This window comes from Sinocyclocheilus grahami, unplaced genomic scaffold (genome assembly GCF_001515645.1).
Source record: "Sinocyclocheilus grahami isolate Dianchi unplaced genomic scaffold, SAMN03320097.WGS_v1.1 scaffold1355.1, whole genome shotgun sequence".
NCBI classification, from domain to species: domain Eukaryota; kingdom Metazoa; phylum Chordata; class Actinopteri; order Cypriniformes; family Cyprinidae; genus Sinocyclocheilus; species Sinocyclocheilus grahami.
The window spans coordinates 117,908-137,760 of NW_015506534.1; the positions used below are offsets into that span (position 1 = coordinate 117,908).

The window sequence follows — 19,853 nt, forward strand, 5'->3', positions numbered from 1 at the left end:
TATATATATATATATATATATATATATATATATATATATATATATATATATATATATATATATATATATATATATATATAAATCTTTAGAAACATGCACCAACCCTTTTAGATATTTTTCAATCCTCACCAATATAAAATGTTTTCCAATCTTTTAGCCCCTTCAGCATCAAAAATAATACATCGTACCTCCACAGCAGCAAACCACGTGGAGTTATTGTCCCGGAAAAAAATAACCATAGCTTGAATTCATTCTGAGTTCGTAATAAATTGGTCTTTGGCGGCGAGCTGCAGATCAAGTTTTGCCGAATACTAATTTGCGTCTTCGTCTGAGTGTTGATGTAACTCAGCGTGTGATTGTCCCCACAGCGGAGCCGCATCCTCTTTGATGAAGACGCTTGTAAAAAAAGGGTCTGTGACTGTTGAACATGTGGGTGTGCAGTGACAAACAGCCACTGGGGTCCCATGCCAACATCACACTCCTCCAAAATATGAAAAGATTGAAAAATCTTTGCTATTACTTCTGCCTGAGCCCTGAAAGCCACAACAATATTTGGTTCATCACAAATTTATTTTCCCTGTGTTTTTAAAAACCTACTTCTAAATTGTTAATAAATAAATATAATTTTCGATTATAAAAATATATATTGTGAATCTAATTCAAGTAATTAATACACATCAGTATGCAAGTAACCTAAAAAGAATACACATACAATACAAAAATATTACTTAATACAATAGTGTGCTTGTTATAGGTGCCAGAACAAATCTTCTACTCCTTCCCAAGAAACGTCATTTGTGTGGCACTACAGTTAAAATAGCGTTCAAGATAGCATACATCATGATCTGTTCTCTCTCTGAAAATAACATTTTAATTGTTTCGTGAGCCTCAACTTCTCTTTAACATTAAATAGCTCTTCTTGGCACGTACTTGATGTGACTTTGAAATGAAATGCCAAATGTGAATCGTGACACCTCCGCTGTTGTGACATTCATAGCTCCTTGCGTCTTTTTTCTCAGTAAAACAGATGATTAGATGACGACAAGGACACACACAGTGCTTGAATGTCCACAGATCCACCCCACCAGCATTTGCTTCAGATTAGACCCGAACACATCCGGGCGTTTACAGGTTTATTTTGGCACAGCATTCTGGTCAATACTGTCCTCTGGTATGTACACATTTGGACAAGAGCCTTTGTGAGGCTTCTCAGAGCCTGTCAAAAAGGGGTTATTGACTTTGAACACATTGTTAAGATAAGTGGGCCATGACCTGTGGGCACCATGCCCATTTTCCCTGCTTGACGAACAGCCCGAGTTTAAGGACATGCCCACTTAAGAGTCTAACAGGGATGGAGAGTGCAATTATTGGTCTGAATGCTGCATTGTACAACTGGCAATTAAAAACTGAACCTTATATTGATGTAAAAAAGCACCATAATGCACCATCTTGAATCTATTTTTGATAATTGGCTGCTGCTTGCATAAACAGACTCACTGTACACACAGAGCTAATTTAAAGAAAAATTGCCAGCTACTATTTCATATTTCGAATGCATGTTTATTTTCAGAATGACCTAGTGATAAATTTGAATTGGAATATATAGTTATATTTATCTATATGAATGCATAAACTAAATTTAGATACAAATGTGACCATTTTAATCTGACATCTTCTGTTATTGCGCTGACAATAAATCACTCAAATAGTTTATAACAGTTAATTATCACAGCAAGGCGTCTTCAGTGAAGTAACAGGCAGCAGAGGATGAGCGCGCTCACAGAAGAACAGAGCTGAGAGCGCGCGGAGGTTGTGGCACAGCAACCAGCTGTGAATTACTTCCACTGAATTTATGAAAATTGAACTTTAAAGTGCATAACAGATTTACTACATGACACCGGACCGCACGAGTGCGTGACGCGAAGAAAATGTGGCGAGGTGTGCGTTTCTGGCAACAGTTGAGACTTTTAAACCGGCTGTATTTCGCTTCCCTGAGAGGAAATCTGGATCTGGAGAAATAATATTTTACCGTCCTTATTTACTATAGCACTGTACTTCACTGTTTTGATGAAGCTGCAGATTTGTTCCCCACGTAAAACGCCTCAGGAACAGAAACGCGCGATGTTTATTCGTTTTGGGGAGCTTTGGAGCGTTTAGGGTCTCTTCCGAGGTAACAACTGCGCGTCAAAGGACTCAGACCTACTCCAAGATGTGCCCAGGCGACGCCGCACCGAAACAACGCACTGAAGGATCACTAAAGGAAGCTGGAAAGCTTTTCTTGAAGCACACGACCTTTCACGGATTGAGACACGTCTTTCTGAGCGGCTCGTACCCGCGCAGAGTCGCGTGGCTGCTGGCGTTTCTAACGGCGTTAGCGCTGCTTTTCACTTGGTCCTCTAACCGGGTCCGATACCTGCTCTCGTCGCCGGTGTACAGCAAGGCGCATATGGTTTACGCGAAACGCCTCGTATTTCCCGCCGTGACGATTTGCAACCAGAACATCTTACTGCCGCGTCGTATGAAGAAACCGGACCTCTTTAGCGCGGGACGGTGGCTTGGTCTCTTCGGGAAAAACTGGCAGGTGTCCCCCGCGGTTCGAGAAGCACTTACATCGCACGTTGACGGAACTAATAATGAGCCTCCCTGGTCACCTTTCTCTCGCATATTGGACTTCAATCACTTTCTGCCTCCTCCTCGAGACTCGCAGCCCTCAATGAGGCATTTACTGGACCGTCTGGGGCATCAGCTTGAGGAGATGTTGCTTTATTGTCGATTTCAAGGGCAACTGTGCGGACCGCGCAACTTTAGCACCGTAAGTGCATTTAACTTCACGATAACACTACAATTATATCGAACGAGATGACAAATTCTCTCTTGCACTTGTTTAATTATGAGTTACGCTTTGTTTGTCATAGCATACTGCAGTATGCAAATGTGTCCTCTGTGCACCATGCATATTTGAACGTTTGTTTTAATCTAATTTAATGCGAACTTTAAAAGTATGTTCATTTGTATGCTGATTGGCCTACTGTGTGGAATACTATACCCCACAATGCACTGCTTCTTCACCTTCCATTTCCAATATAAGACTAATTAACTGCACACTCTAAAAAATGCTGGGTTAAATACAACCCAGTGCTGGGTAAAATAGGGACAAACCCAGCAATTGGGTTGTTTTGACCCAGCGGTTGGGTTACTACCCAGAAGGTTGGGTTAAAGGGGTCATATGATGCTTTTTTAAAGATCATTATTTTGTGTATTTGGTGTAACAGAATATGTTGACATGCTTTAATGTTCAAAAAACGCATTATTTTTCAAATACTGTACATTATTGTAGGTCCTCTATGCCCCGCCTCTCTCAAATGCTTCGTTTTCTACAAAGTCCCTCCTTCCGACAAGCGCAGTCTGCTCTGATTGGCCAGCTGACCCAGTGCATTGTGATTGGCCGAACACCACAAGCACTCGTCGGATAATCGCAAGCTTCATCTTTCAAAATAAATGTAGACAGAGCCCGAAAGGGGAACAGAGTCCTGTGACAGACACAGTGATGAAGCTGGTATGCGTGCAGTACACAAGCCATGGTTAAGACAGCTGACTCCACTGTGATGTGACCCAACCCCCCTCCCCCCCCCTCTCGCTCGTGCGGCATTATGCAAATATTTCCACATAGTGAGGTAGATATGTGGGGGCGCGTTAGAACGAGCCGTTTTAGGGGGGCGTGGCAGAGTCTTAACTTTGATAAAGAATATATCTTTGGTTTTGAGACTGCAGTCTTTGCAACTTCAGGGATCTTATCTATGCACAATCAGCTTGTAACACTCCAAAGAGAAAGGAAAACATGAAATCGCATCATATGACCCCTTTAAACATTTAACCCAACCGCTGGGTCAAAACAACCCAATTGCTGGGTTTGTCCCTATTTTACCCAGCACTGGGTTGGATTTAACCCAGCATTTTTTTTAGAGTGCAAGTAAATTCAGCTGCAATTTTAATATCTCTCTTTTTGACTCTGCATTGACTTACATGCTGTACAGTATACACTGAATATTGCCTACTACTTTAAAAATAGTAAGTGAAACCGTTGGCATTGTTCCACAAACACTGTTGTTACTGTTGCAGTATATAGCCTAACACATGTACTAACACATGTAATGTGAAATCTACATTTGTCCAAAATGTGCAGTATGCAAGAGCACGCTCCTCATTAACACATCATTAAATAAGGCGTCCCACAATGTAATGCACTTGACCTTTTAATTTCCAGTGAGGCAAATGAACAGGAAAGCTCTATCGACTGCATTTTAAATATCTCCATGATATGATCAAACTGCCAGATTCAAAATACAAAATAACTATTTTGAAAAATGAACTCGCTTTTTCTTTTTTTAAACCAATTGCTGGATTATACATACAAAAATAAATAGGTCATGTGACAATGTATGAAATATTTATCATTGCACTCTTTATCATGCTACTGCACTAACATGGCCTTAGTCTTGACCCCATTTATCTAGATGACTGCTTGGATTTAAGATGGAATGTCAAGTTGTTTAGGTCATTGTGTTGTGGGATGTTCTTTAGTATACTTCATTTTTTACATTTATCGCTTTGGGTAATTGTATTTATGTCAGTAAACAAACACAATGCCAGTTTAATGTCATGTTGAACACATTCAGCAATGTGACTTCTGGGATATTGAGCTTGATATATTGCATCACGAGTCGCTCAGCATCCCAAGAGCCTTATCTGCAATCTCCTCGCGTCCAGGTCTCACGTAATTTAGCTAAATGTATGCACTGCGTTGCATTTGCCGTAGAAATTACAATCTGTCATTTTGTCGAGGGCAATGCCCTGTGAATGTCTTTATTCTTCATTCTGCATAATAATAGCATTGCTAGTATGTGAGTATAGAAGCAAAAAAATTATGAGACACCGTCAAGGTGTGTATTGGGGAAATTATTACTGGATTTATGTGACTCGTTTCTTTTTACCACTTCGTCTTGCATTATTTTTTTGGGGAAATTGCTGGTGTTCAGCATGAATCATTTGGCTGTTGGGCTTGAAACACTTTGACTTGATTTGTAGTTCAGCATCAATGCAGCTACTGTGGTAGAAGGTCACTTTCCCTGTGGGCTTGTTTCTATTAAGTCAATACACACACCTTGCTTTAAACATCTACCATGTAGACACCCAACTTTTTCTCTGTAATTCCACTTTTTCTATCCCCCGTTCACACATGAGCGGAGTCACTTTGTCTAATTCAATTGCACCATCTTTGCATGAGCAGAAAGAAGCTAAGTCAGTCGCAATGGTCTATACAGATACACTTTTATTTAAATTGCATCTATCTTGTACTATCAGCACACTGGAGTTTGAGATAGAAGCGTCAGTCGAGCTTGAAGTAAACTGTAATTATCCTCCAGTTCTCAACCACTCTGAATTTCTTCTCTAAGTAAAAGGAAAATGTATTTTTTGAACAGTGTGGTGCTCTGTTTAAGTGAACACTATTGGTAGGAAGGGGTTGTAGTTGAGTTTGATGGATTTTGAGTATTTTAGCTTTGTTGCATTTTGATTGTACACTTAGTTGACAAAAATAACTGGAAAAGTTATGGAAATTCAATGGTTAAATATGTTTATTATTGTACATGTTATACTTTGTAACACTGGAATATAATATTATAATAACATAATAAAAGTATCTACCTTGAGATGAAGCGTGGTACAGAAATTTCATAAGGTGTCTTTAAATTATTACATAGTCCATTTCCTGAATCATTTATAGTGTTCGTCCTTCCTCATATTTTCCGACATGTCTTCAGTTGAATTTTTCATATAAAAACAATTTTCTCAGTTGTTTCAAATGGGAGAGAATTTGAATGAAGATGGACATCTCAAGGAAAAAGCTACTTGTCTGCTGCAGATAGATTGGATCATATTGAGAGTCAATGAGCCTTTACTAGCTCCAAAGGCTGGAGTCCAGTGTGGAGATCTATTTGAGAGGTTGAGCAGAGATGACATTGAGAGATTGGAGCCTGTGTTCCTGTCCACAGGCAGGCCACTGACAGATAAATCAGAACCCCTTTAGCAGGCTTGGTGGTGGTCTTAAATTGGCCATATTACCTCTCCATTACATCACTGAGTCTGTTGTCGATGTGTGTGACTTGCTGTCAATAGAGGAACCGGTATTGATTTTTGTGGCCAAGTCGAGTTGAGGCACACCCTGTGGCCATCTTTGCGCCAGTATTGATCGCTGTCAGACCGGGAACACCGACCTCTTAAACCCGACAAACGCTTACTCACTCACTAAATCCAGTGAATTTCTAAGTTTATACTTTGAGATCAAACCGACACACACAGCTACCGGGAGACCACAGGCTCTTCTTACTGAAGCCTTAACTTTTTATGTCTGGATGCGTTAAGGAATAGTTCATCCATAAATTAAAATTTACTGACCCTCATGTGGTTCCAAACCCCCAAAATGACATACACCATACAAGTAGTCCATACGTCTTTTGCACTATATTCCAAGTCTTTTAAAGTCATAAGATAGGGTTGTGTGCCATATGTTAACCATAAATTATTATTTGATTCCTTTTCTGCTTACATTTTGGTCTGTTCCTCACACAAAACTATCATTCATGCAACATGAGCAGAATGCATTTGTGTAAATTGTTCATCAAACCATCCTAAGTGTACCGCCCACATTTCACGAATTAGCCATATGTAGATCAGGAAAGTAGACGACATGTTCAACAGCTTGACTTTGGCTTCAGTGTTTTTGTATAATTTCATCGTTTTCTGATTCAGCAGCATTAATCTGATTCGTCATTACAGCGCAAAGCTATCGTACATCTGGAGCCACCAGCCACGGCAAAGCGGACAGTGAGTTGTGCAGCTTATTAGACACGCAAGCTTTGCAATCAAAGTCCTCTGACAAACGGATTCAGCTTGCTAGGAGTTCGCCATGGTGCATGGGGAGCCCTTGAGCAGGCGGCATGGTGCCATTTGGGTCTCAGTGAATTATTCATTTCAGAAGGCGCTACTGTCAGTGCGCTGATCTTGATCGGTAGTGATGGGTATATCAGTCACGCTTGCGAGACACCGGAGCCGCGTCTTCTTCAGCAGTCTTCCTCCTATCATGGTGAAGTGGAAGCTAATAGTGACGTATCGTCTTCTATTTCTAGCCCTGCTGCGTAAGGTGGATTGTGAAATTGCTTTGTGGAGTTGCAGGCATGCAGGAGAAAGCATTAAATAAATAAATAATAGCTTTTTTTATGTCTCTGGTCGCACACGAAAGAACAATGTGGAATTCAAAATCATCTGTCAGCATTTCCGCACTCTTCATATTTCATGATACACTTTTGCATCTATTTATACCTCTTTTCTGTGTTGATAAATATGTTGGTATTTAGGAGTGGATATTAAAATACTGGCACCTGTAACGGGAAAGATCATGTTTCACCTTTTACAATAATTGCTTATGCATTTTGTTAAATATGTGCCAATATATATTCAGTGTTTCAGTGATATGTTCTACTAATAAGAGTCAAGTACTTTGGACACCTGACTATAGATCCACCCAATGTCCAAAATTCACCAAGTACCAAATATGTATTTTGTAGAGTAAATAAAATGGTTACTAGTGGTTCAATGGATCACAAAACTCACGGATCGGATTTCAATGTAACTTTGTTTTCCATTTATTATTTAAAGCTAAGTACTTATTCTATACCACAGCAAAAACTACTAGCCTAACTATGCAAGTTCAAACATGATTAAATACAAGTGAACAGCCAATAAAAATAAGAACAAAAATACACAAATTGCAAGCATAGGTAAATACAAAAGAACAATGTTACAAATAAAATAAGGTTGTAGTATTCAGGTACAGAAATGTAATAATTAAGTGTAAAATTACACTAGTGTTCACTGTATAAATTAAATGTAGATTAATCTTCGTCACAAACCTGTTTTGTTGTTTAATTAGCATTAATGACAGCAGCAGGTATTTAAAGGCTGCTGTCCCTTTAAGATGGATCCAATATGATCATATACATCCGATTTCTTTCTCAGCTGTTTTCTTTTAGTTAAGACATAACTGATTGCGTTTACCAGAATGATTGTTGAGATGGGTATTTCGTTGTAATTTTATGTGTATGTTTGTTCAAATGCATGGAGATGTGAAAGAGGATTCAGTTCGGTGTTCGTGCACAGTCTGAAACACGCCACGGTGTTTTGTGTGTGCGGCTGTGTGCATAGAAAACAGTGCGCGAGTAACGAACCGTGTTCCCTTACACCTTTTCTCTCGCTGGAATGGTTTAAAATTACTTGAGCGTGTAAACACATACAAATTATAAACTTTAACTCTATTATGATTCAGTTTTGCAATTAATCCGTGGATCACATGCGTGCGGAACCGTGGGGCCTGGTCCGTACAGATCACGGATCAACTACGATCCGTTCAACCACTTACGGCTAACATTTGATCTTTAATTTTTTTTTCAATAACTGTTTTTTTTTTTTTATACCTAAGCTGTTTGCTACCAATATATAAATCTGGCAACCTTTTACAATTAGTTTCAGTTTGTAAACATTAGTTTAACACAATGCATGAACAAACAGAAAACTATTACAGAAGAAGAATGTTATTGCAAATTGCAAATACTAACGTTTAATATAAACTTGTGCAATGTACAGCACTGTGGTCAACATTTCTTGTATTAATATGTGCTCTATAAATAAAGTGAACACAGGGTTTCTACAGACATGAACAAGTGAAATTTAAGACCTTTTTAATACCACCTTATATGAAATTTAAGACCTAAACCTGTAATGGAAATACACATTTTATTACATACATGTAATATTTAATTTCTTTAAATAAAAAAGAAAACAAAATATCACTGCTGTAATAAATATGTATTACTACGATATTCAGTGGACTTTTCATATCAGCAGACAATATTCCATACAAAATATCACTGAGATTTTTGGTGGAGTAAACAATTTATTCTGAAGCAATATTTTCATCAGTGTTCTATCAGCTTTTACATACTTAAATCTGCATATTTTTATTTACCTTTACAAATACCTATTTTTAACCTTTTTAGATGTATGCATCATCTTTCATGTCAAATTATTAGAATTTATCAATAAATTCAATATACACTATAGGGCTGCTACCAGTCAGATTAAATAATATACACTGCAAATAACAATAATTACAACTGCAATAAATAATGTTACGAGATTAATGTTTTAAATGCATTTATGAATATACAAATAAGAAATGTTGAGGGGAAAAATGCATACTTTTCAACAAACTTCTCAACTAAACTACCAGTAAGTGGCGGTAAGTCACTAAATGAGTGAGTCATTGAATCATTCATTCAACTGATTGAGCGTGTTATCATGCTGGTATCTTAAGGACTTTCGTGGACAGCTGACTTCTAAAGTTTTTGATATTCTTCATATTCTGTGTGGTGGTCAGATAGAAATGAATCTTTTCCAATAAGTTTAAACAGATTTTTACCTTTTATGGGCATTTGTACCTTTATAAAGCCATTTTTTCTAAAAGTGTGCATTATCTTTTGAGCCAAATTCTTACATTTAATCAGTGAATTAAAATAATAAGACATTTGGGCTGATCAGTATCAACAAAATTCATCTTTGCAATCCAGACATAAACTGCATCTGAATTGGCATACACACTGTTTAATGCAGGACATGAATGCATTTAACCTGCAGTTACAAATGCATAAATGGTTTGATATATTAAAAATAAAACGTTGAATACTGATACTTGAAATGATTTAAAGATACTTTAAATGTCAAATTAAAACTTGACATATAGGTGGCAGCAAGTTACTGTCAATAAGTGAGTCATTGCGACTGAACCGAATCAACGGTTGATTCATTCAGGAACGAAACACCCTCATGTTACTCAAAGATGCAAAACAGCGCTGTGGCTTTGTTTGGAATTATTTTTGTTGGCGAAATAGTGCAAAAACAGGCAATATGGTGTCTAAAACGAAAGTCTCTAAATAAAACTTCGTTTATTGAACTGTTGTAAAAAAACAAAATCAGCATCACATTTGTATATGGTAATTTTTGGGGAAAAAAAGCACTCTTCATGTGAAATTGATTAACTATATGAAGTGGTATAAATATACACATTTTCTGCCCCCATGTCTTGAATTTGTGATCATTCTGAATGTATTTTAATAGACTGAATCATGCCATAAAAGAGCTCATTATAAATGCGCACATGCACAAGACTTCACGTAATGCGTGCACTCTGTAGGTGTTTTGAATGTTTTTTTTGCGTCGTGAGAATAATGAGCAAAATAGCTCACTTGTCATGGTGTTACTTAACTATATCATGTTGTGAATAAACTAAACATTTTGAATTTTTACCTCTGTGTTTCTTCTGAGTGTATGTGTGCTGTTACGCTCGTTTGTTCTGAAGTCTCTCACAAAGAGACAAACAGAGTGAGCCTCAACAGCGCGACCTTGATACCAGAAATATACTATCCATTATCAATCGCTGTTTACATTGAATGTAGGCTAATAAAATTAGAAGAATCATTATTCGATACTTGGCTGGTTATTTTCGTCACTTATGTTTTAATCAGGCAATTCTCTCTGATGACGCAGTAACTTACCGGGGGGAAGAAAACATCTTCGGTCTGTCCAATGATTGTAAAGTCATTAGCTTCGTCAGACTGAAGATATTTGAGCGGTAATGTGACCAAAAATATTTAAGACCCATCGAGTCTGAATTTAAGACAATTTTAAAGACACTTTTTAAGGCCTTATATTAGGAAAACGTTATTTAAGACTTTTTAAGGACCCGCGGACACCCTGGAACATTGAACAAAGTGAACAAAAAGGTATATAATCAGTATTAATAAAAGCTGTCAAATTAATGTTCTTTGTTGTTTTATATCAAACGCATTCGCACAAATAATACTGTTTCATTATCATAAATTACTATTTAATACATATTCTCTATTGACTCAATGTTGGGAGACTTGGCACATATGGAAAGAAGGAAATTTTGGGCCCTGAATGCATATTTGGAATTTAATGTAGTTTGCATAATATTTATCCAGTTCTTTAGAAGATGTGACCATTTCACATTGCTTTTTTAAGTTCTTGTGTCTGGTTTTATTTTCAAAGAAACCGCTGATTAAGGCTGTAAGTTCTCCGCTCCTCCCCCGTGATTCTTTTCCAGTCAACGGAGTCTCTGAACAGAGTCTGCCAACTGACAGCGTCCTACTGGGAGATCGGAGCGCCTCATTGCTTCAAACTCCCCTCAGCGGCCAGAAAGTTTTAAAGTAATTTCATTTTTCATAAAGTCCTGTTACAAAGGGCAGAAATGATAATGTATTATTGATGTCTTCAGCCCCAGTGGAGGCAGTTCTCTTGTATTAATGCAGCAGAGGCGCACACAAGATGCTTGATGACACTCAGTGGCCCAGCTTTGGCACTAATAATTTAACACCTTAGTGCTCTTTTTGAATGCAATATTAGATAGTGTTGTTTGGTCATTTGTCTCTCATTTATGGGTTAGTCATTTGTTCAAACCCCGAACACAAGGTATTTAAAGTACACCATTTTATAAATTCTGGCAAACAAACAAATGTGTTTCTGTCCTCAAAGTAACTGGAATAATGCTCCAGTCAGGCACATGCAGTGTGTTCCTGACTATTTTCTGCCATTGTAAATATTTTCGAAAGCACCGTTAGCATATTAAGGTCCTCACGAAGGCCCGTTATTTCAAAATAACATGCAGTTATCTGTGCTCAATGGACCGATGGCCTCGTTGAGGGGACTTCATTGTGAAGTTTCTCAGAAAGACTACTAGCATCGACTCTCTTGCGTCCCAAGGTCAACGCAACCCTAGCCAACTACGCTGTGTTGCCACGGTTACCACAGCAACTCTCTCGTCTTGGCTACAGCCTCGCTTCTGTTTGCTAAACGCTTTAGACGCTGTTATCTCATCAGGAGTAGTTTAGATGTAGAAGAAGCTCTGGAGCACTTATTGTTGGTAATGGCAAAAGGGAACAATTATTCTGATGCTTTTAAATATGTTTGTCTGGAAGAGGCAAGAGCTTTTAGAAACATTATAGTGGTTGTTCCTTTTGGGCATCTTGTGTGCTTTTTGAAAGTTAAAAATGACTCTTTAATGCCCCAAAATGCTGTTTAGGTTAGCAACATACAAGGTTTTGAGGCATGAACAACAATGAGGTCTCATCAATGATTGGGCGCTGAATATATAGATATATTTATTATGCCTTGCGGACTTTTCTGTGGTTTTATGTGGCATGTGTTTGTAAGTTTTGCTTGTCAACTTTTCACATTGGTTAAATGATCTAGATGGCTAACTCAGATGAGAGTTCGAGTTTTCTGTATACACTCTAAAAAATGCTGGGTTAAATAAAACCCAGTGCTGGGTAAAATAGGGACAAACCCAGCAATTGGGTTGTTTTGACCCAGCGGTTGGGTTAAATGTTTAACCCAAACTTCTGGGTAGTTAACCAACTGGTTAAAAACAACCGCTGGGTCAAAACAACCCAATTGCTGGGGTTGTCCCTATTTTACCCAGCACTGGGTTGTATTTAACCCAGCATTTTTAGAGTGTAATTATAATACCTTTTTTGTAAAAACATTTTGATGAAAAAATATAATTTGTAAGTATAAAATGTGGACTAATGTTTGTAAATAATTCTCAAATACGTATTAAATGTAATTTAATGCTAATAAATAAAATGCTAACTTGATTATTTTACTGTGTGATTTATTGAAATGCATCAGTGTTGGCATTTTTTTAAAAAGTGGTAAAATTGGTAGTTGTTGACTCATGTCTAGAATCATGACACTCTCAGTTCAGTCTCAGAACAGAATCTGTATCTCTTTTTTTTTGCTGTCTTTGCCAGGATATGTATTTATATAAGCGCTCCATCTGTGAATATTTGCATGTGCATTGGCTGAATCAACCATTCATCTGTCTGTCTGCAGCATTTCATCACACGCCAACTGATATCTGACACATCCTTCATTGGCACTGAGAGGTTTTTCTCTCAAAGAGAAAGAGGTAAAGATGGCTGTCTGTATCCAGACACATGTTGCATTTATTTCTGAGATGCGATTCCCTGGAGAGCCACTACCATTTTTATAACGTCACTAAGTTCTCTAAAGACGAGGCCTTTTCATTTCCTTTACACTGAATTGTTCTCATTTGTCTGCGATGGTAATCAGGTTCTCCTGCAGCGAGGAGCAGTTGTGTTTCTGAGGCGCCATGCTCTCCATATCCTGCTGACTGTGATCTGATTAGATGTCCATTAGTTCAGTTTCAATTAAGACTGGCTGGATAGCCCTTCTGCCCCAGTGTAGATCACGTCATGACTTAGAGATGCTCTATAATTAATCAAACGATTTCCTGAAACCTTACTTGAAAGATTTTGATTTTAGCTGGAAGTGCAACTGGGTCATTCCTGTTCAGAAGAACCTTTGAACTTTAAGGAATATGATTGTGTTGATATAAGCAGATATTTCTATTAAGATTTATAAAGGGCATTCAGAAATGTTCTGTTTGATTAATTATATCTAGATTATATATTATTCAGCATCATTTGATAATCACTTGAATTAATGTTGCTGTGATAAATAGAAAATCTTTAAACATAATTCTGTTTATCGCCTGCTTTCTACAATTGATAATAGTGCAATCTTAATTTTCAGATTTGAGTTATTGTAAAGGAAGTTAAAATTCATCTATCATTGAAAGCAATAAGTGCTCAAAGCCCCTTTGTTTATTTTTTTTTCCAGATCTTCACACGCTATGGAAAATGCTACACCTTCAACTCTGGACAGGATGGACGGCCACTGCTGATCACCATGAAGGGAGGGATGGGAAATGGGCTGGAGCTGATGCTGGATATCCAGCAGGATGAGTATCTGCCTGTGTGGGGAGAGACTGGTACGTCTCGTTAACCCTAGTAATCTCATGTGTCTTCTCAGTTTTAGATGAGATCCCATAATATTAACCAGCCCGAATGTGAACAGTTGCTTTATTTGTGTCTGTTTGTATTTCTCCTAAAGAACTATAGGAGAAATTTGAGACAAAGCTGATACTTGCATTGCATTTAGCTGAATCCGTTCAGTCTCCTGAGGAATGAAACATCTTTTTCAGATCCTGATCCAGCAGATCTCTAGTTTTACGTTGCTTATTCCTAAGATGAATCCACACTAAAATGATTCCAGCAGAAACTTTTGGGATTCCACCTATTCTTCCAGGCAGATTTGCATAAAATCAGCATGACCTGAGCCGTCTAAATGTCAGTAATCTGCTAATGAGGGTTTAGTTTAGGATTAATCAGTGTTTGCTAGACTGACTCTCCGCCTTTAATATTAATCAACAGGTTAAACCGAACGGACTGTGAATGAACTGTTAAATGAACATTCATGTCACAAAGCACACCGCAAGGGACAGAATCGATTCAGATCCATAAAAAAATACTGCTAGCGGGCATAGACACTTCTTAGCTGCATCTTAACTGAAATAGCAACTGATTTGAAATGCTCAATTCAACTCTCAATTGATTCTAATGCAGTTTGATGTCAGCATGTTGTTAATATTGACACACATATAGGCTTAATAAGTCATTTTTATTAGATTAAACCGCTTGTCTCGAGTCATCCACCATATTGAATAGCTTATTGTAGTTTATTCTGGAATTGCAACAATGATGCAAACAAAGAATTTGGCCAAAATTAGGTATTTTACAAGGCAACAATTATGCCTACGATGCATTAAAATGCTAAATAGGGAGCTCACTAGGTTTTGGAGCATAGCTGTAGACCACCATAAAAACCAGGTCAACACTCAGAACAACAGTTTATCAGACCGAGCCTAAAAACTGAACAAGCACAACACCGCAGTAAACAACAACAGCAGCCATTGGACATGTTTGCCAGCAGAAGGTCAGAATGCTGCGAGGAGAAAATGTCTGACCTTTCAGGTAAAGTTCAGTAAGTTTTTAGCACTCAAAATGCAGAAAGTGACATCGGGCCAAATCCTATTGATCAGAAAACGACAAATACCCAAACACACGTCACAGCTGCAACCCAATTACAAGTGATGTGATACGTCCAGAGGAGCAAGTGAACCTCACTCGCATCTGTTTCTCAGTGGGACCAGTTTAACCTCTCTACACCTCTGTAATTGAAAAGAGAGAGGGGGTAGATGGGAAACCCTGCGCACCTGCCTGTGTCACCACCCAACATTTACCGAGATTGTTTTTATAATGCTGTGATTTCCAGAGAAGTTCTGCTCACGCTCCTTCAAATTTCTCCATACGCCAGGTGCTCTTGAAGGTCTCCGATATCTAATCACATCCTCCAAGCAGCACTCTGGTTACTCGGGTGAACGCTGTCCTGAAATCTCTTCCACAGCTGACTGGATCTCTCTGTAATTACAGAGCAGCTGTCTCGAAGTCTTGACAATGCCAGACTCCTTCAGAAACTCTGCACTGCACTGTTTCTCTCTAAGGCTTTTCACACTGTGCTTAACCCTGGGTTAACATCTTTTTAACCCATGTGTCACACTTTCGAAAGGGGGTTAGCATTACTTTTAACCCTGGGTTATAAAGCGCTGCTGACCCTGAATTACATACCAAAGTGGTACAACATGAAACTAGAGTGCTGGAATATTTTGGCAAGACTTTAAGTGAAAGGTTTAAAAGGAAAAAATCCCAGATTTTCAACATGTTCTCAGACTTTTCATCTCACCCTGTACACCCTGTACTGTACACCCTGTGTCCAGTCTTGTAAATATGCAAATAAGAACATTAGTCCAGAGTTTACACTGTAAAATCCAGAAACCTGACTAGTCAGGATTAAATGACAAACCTGGGGCTTGTGTCATAAAACAAGTTTAGCTAATATACAATTCATGAAACGGGGCATCTGTGAGATTACTGTGGCCGGCTGTATCATTTCCCACATGTTGTTCTGTTTGTGTGTTAATTATCATTAAGCAGATGTTTAAAAGGCGAAAATGGTGATAAAGCAGGTGGGAGACATCCGTAACTCCTCTGTGTGCTCATAGAGGATGTGCTCGGGAACTACATTTGTAACAATAGTCATTAGTAGTGTCACATGTAGACCGCTCTGTGGACTACATGAAAATCCAGCAAGCTGTGGAAGAAGGCCAGCATTTAGACCATAATATACTGATTTAAAGTATTTAAATGACACCGGGTAGTGTCAAACGCAGCCTATAATCTGTGCTAACACTGATGTTTGCTTAGCTGTCCATAGAGACGCGTCTCAAAACCTGAGGATTATTCCCATTTAGTCTGAGGATGACACATGGCTAAATGTCAAAACATTACAGACGTGAAGCTGTTTAAAATGCCTTGAGACTAGTATATAAAGATCTCTCTTCCTGTCAGTGTCGCTGTTTGTTTCTGGTTTGTTCTGTTTTCATATTGTTTGATTTCTTTTTCATTTTGAATATTGTTGATTTCCTGTTTGCTAATTTGTGTTGTGCATATAATATGCCTGCAGATGTCTCTTGTTTAGAACCAAATGTTTGAACTCGACCTCATTCGTTGCATTATTCACAATGTTTTATCACAATTATTACTTGTTGTTATGGTCTTATGCACCGTTTGTATTCATATTCGAGGTGGGGCATTCTTAATTCCTAGTAGGAAGTAGGAAGAGAACATAAAAAGAAAGAAAACGGAGATGGTAGGCTTGTATTTGTGTAGGTGTACAATTATCAACAAAACTATTCACGTTTACTTAGTCTTATTGTCACGGTAGAGAAACGTTTACTCTTGATTTTAAATTTTGAATTCATAGTTAGAGTTTTGTTGGTTATATTTGAAAAAACTAATATTTACAATCATCTCTTCTTTAAAGTTGACATTGTTTGTAGCATTATTGCATTGATTTATTATTATAGTCACTTTAAGTAAAGTATTTCAGGACAGGTTTTTGTAGTCATGTTTTGGGGTTCTTAGTTAAGATTAATTTGGTTTAATTAGTGGTGTTTGCTAAGGAAGGTGTTATTACAGTTGCTCCTATTTGAAATTGGTGAACAAGCACCAATTTTCACTCATTGTGAAGAAAACACATTTTCTTCATCCACTGTCATGATCTTCTTTTACTTTGTCAATGAAAGTAACTGACTCTTGACTCTTGGGTTTAACTTGAGACGGTTTGATAATGTGATAAAAGCTGAAAGCACAGCCCATATGTTCTGATATCATCTGTTCTTTTGAGACACCTGCATTAAGTACCAGTCTTCACATCTCTTTTTCTCTCACAGATGAGACATCTTTCGAGGCGGGAATCAAAGTCCAGATCCACACGCAGGATGAACCGCCTTTCATCGATCAGCTGGGATTCGGAGTGGCTCCAGGCTTCCAGACGTTCGTCTCCTGCCAAGAACAGCGGGTACCAAATCATTGTTCTTTTTGTAAATTTCTTGGTGCTGGACATTGTCTCAAAATGTACAGGACTGCGATTGTGTCAGTCTGTTGTTTAGGCTACAGATTGAAATCTAGGTTTTGATTTCTGCAGCTGCGGTTTTATTTATTTATTTATGTTTGTTTTGAATGCTTTAATGTGGAGTAACACAACTACATTTCTGAATGTTCTGACTGATATTGTGATTATTTTGATGCTAATGAAGCACATTTTCAACATGAATTCTCATCAGTGTAATGCAGAAAAATCTAATTTTTAGGCGAGAATGTAGTTGTTTAGACTTTAAATATGCAGTTTGTTAATAAAGATAACGTGTATTTGAAAATTTGCTGCAATGTTTTTGGAAATGTGAGCTCCAGGGCATCAGCGGCCGTTCAGCACTCATAAACCTGCAGAGAGCAGCCTTACCCTGGCCAGATCTTCTGGAATTTGCAGCTGGCTCTGATGTCTCTATAGTGATTAAACATGAGATATAATTTGTTTTGGGTAAATCTAACAGGCAGTCTTTGGTCTCATTAATCTATCATTTGTTCCAGAGCAAAGAGTTTTGGCATAGGGCAAAATCTCATCACATTATATTTTATGTAACATTAATGCTGTATTAATGCTGTCTTTACTTTGCCTAGCAACTTTTATGATGGCTGTTGTTGTTTATTAAATATTATTATTCAATAAATATTTATATAAATAATAGTTGTATTTAATAATAATATTTAGTATTGAGGTGTGTGTAAGTAATGGTGATTTTAGTTACATTATTCTGCCATTCGATGGTGACGAGACTCTTTTATGAGTGAGTCAGCAGTAAAGACTTTTATATTGAAAGAGATTCAAACAGGGATTTAAACAAGGAAGTTATTTTTACTTTTGGGCCAGTGTGTATTGTGATTGGCAGCACTCGGCGCCTGGCCGGGAAATGTCACGCCCCTTACCATAGCCGGCTGCGAGCTTCAGTGTAAATATTGCATCAAAATCAAATCAATTTGAGTGTGATTTAAACCCGGATGATTGTAACCACTCTAAGTTCGTCTGCCTTGGGAAAGCTAGTGTGTCTCCGACATAGTGATAACACTCGTTGCCTTCTCTAGTGCAGCTCAACCAGGTCTCATCCCATTCGTCGATATTTGTGATATCACAAATCCCGGAAAATATGCGTTGTAGTCCAAATGAGTCATTTGTTGTAGTTTTTGAAAAGTGATTTCTGTTCAATAAAATATCTCCTTTTGAAGTGGACTTTGAGCTTTGTAACTTTGCAGATATTTTTTAATGCTCAAATGGCAGCATTACAGACTAACTAAAGTTGAAAAAGTGAAAAAGCATAATATGACCCCTTTAACAAATGAAGGGCTGACAAAGTCATCCTTTGTCGTACTGACAAAGATATTGCTTTCCTCAGCAGACATTCAAACTAATGTTTTATTGTGAATATGAGATTGAGCTGAAGAATGAATGCTGTTATGCAGGTAATAAGACTCGCTCAGTCCATCTCTCTCTCATAATACAGTGAGCTTTTAATACAGTAATACAATAAGTTTACAATGAAGCAACTCAAAGTTCCTTCGTCACTAGTTCTAAAGTGACGTTTTCAAAATAGTAACGGAGGCTTGGGCTACAGGGGCGATTCCCGGATTTTCATTTTAGGGGGGCTCAGCCCCCAATGAGGGTATAATAATATATATATATATATATTAGGGCTGGACAATAATTAAATATCAATATGTATCGCGATATAGTTTTTTTCAATAACAGTGATATGATTTTTAAACACATATCCGATATTTCGATATACATTACCAGTGTTTCCCATACATTGATTTATTTGTGGCGTTTGACTTCGTTGAATAAACATGAGCACTGCACGTTTCAAAATCAAAACGCGTTGCGGGTGTTTTATATGAATGTATCTCTGAAGAGAACCGACTGTCTTCAGAATAGTTTAGATGGCATTTTTATCTGATAAAGTAGCGTTCATGAGCGGAGCTGCTTTGTTTACAGCCATTACTGGAGAAACCGTTAGTTCCACCATTTAATAATAATATTTAGTATTGAGGTGTGTGTAAGTAATGGCGATTTTAGTTACATTATTCTGCCATTCGATGGTGACGAGACCATCTCTTTTATGAGTGAGTCAGCAGTAAAGACTTTTATATTGAAAGAGATTCAAACAGGGATTTAAACAAGGAAGTTATTTTTACTTTCAACAGCACTGTCATCGGAAATCACCCTTAAAGGGGTCCTATTGTGCTCTTTTACAAAGTCTTGATTTTGTTTTGGGGGTGTACTAGAACAGGCTCTCAAATACGGTCTGTAGCCTATGTGTGTGCGTTACAGTGCAGCAGTGCATTAGA

At 37.8% G+C, this 19,853-nt stretch overlaps 1 protein-coding gene across 3 annotated transcripts in view; it reads left to right on the top strand.

Moving 5' to 3' along the window:
* Positions 1–19,853, top strand: part of LOC107569540 (acid-sensing ion channel 1) — a 65,317-nt gene that overhangs the window by 18,592 nt on the left and 26,872 nt on the right. Inside the window, exons 1-3 of one of the 3 annotated variants that reach the window (XM_016255659.1) lie at positions 1,820–2,812; positions 13,834–13,984; positions 17,345–17,472. In XM_016255659.1, coding sequence (XP_016111145.1) covers positions 2,210–2,812; positions 13,834–13,984; positions 17,345–17,472 — 882 coding nt within the window. In that variant the 5' untranslated portion in view covers positions 1,820–2,209. Of the gene's footprint in view, positions 1–1,819; positions 2,813–13,833; positions 13,985–17,344; positions 17,473–19,853 lie in introns of those variants that run through there. The other 2 variants (XM_016255658.1, XM_016255657.1) reach the window with 2 other exon arrangements.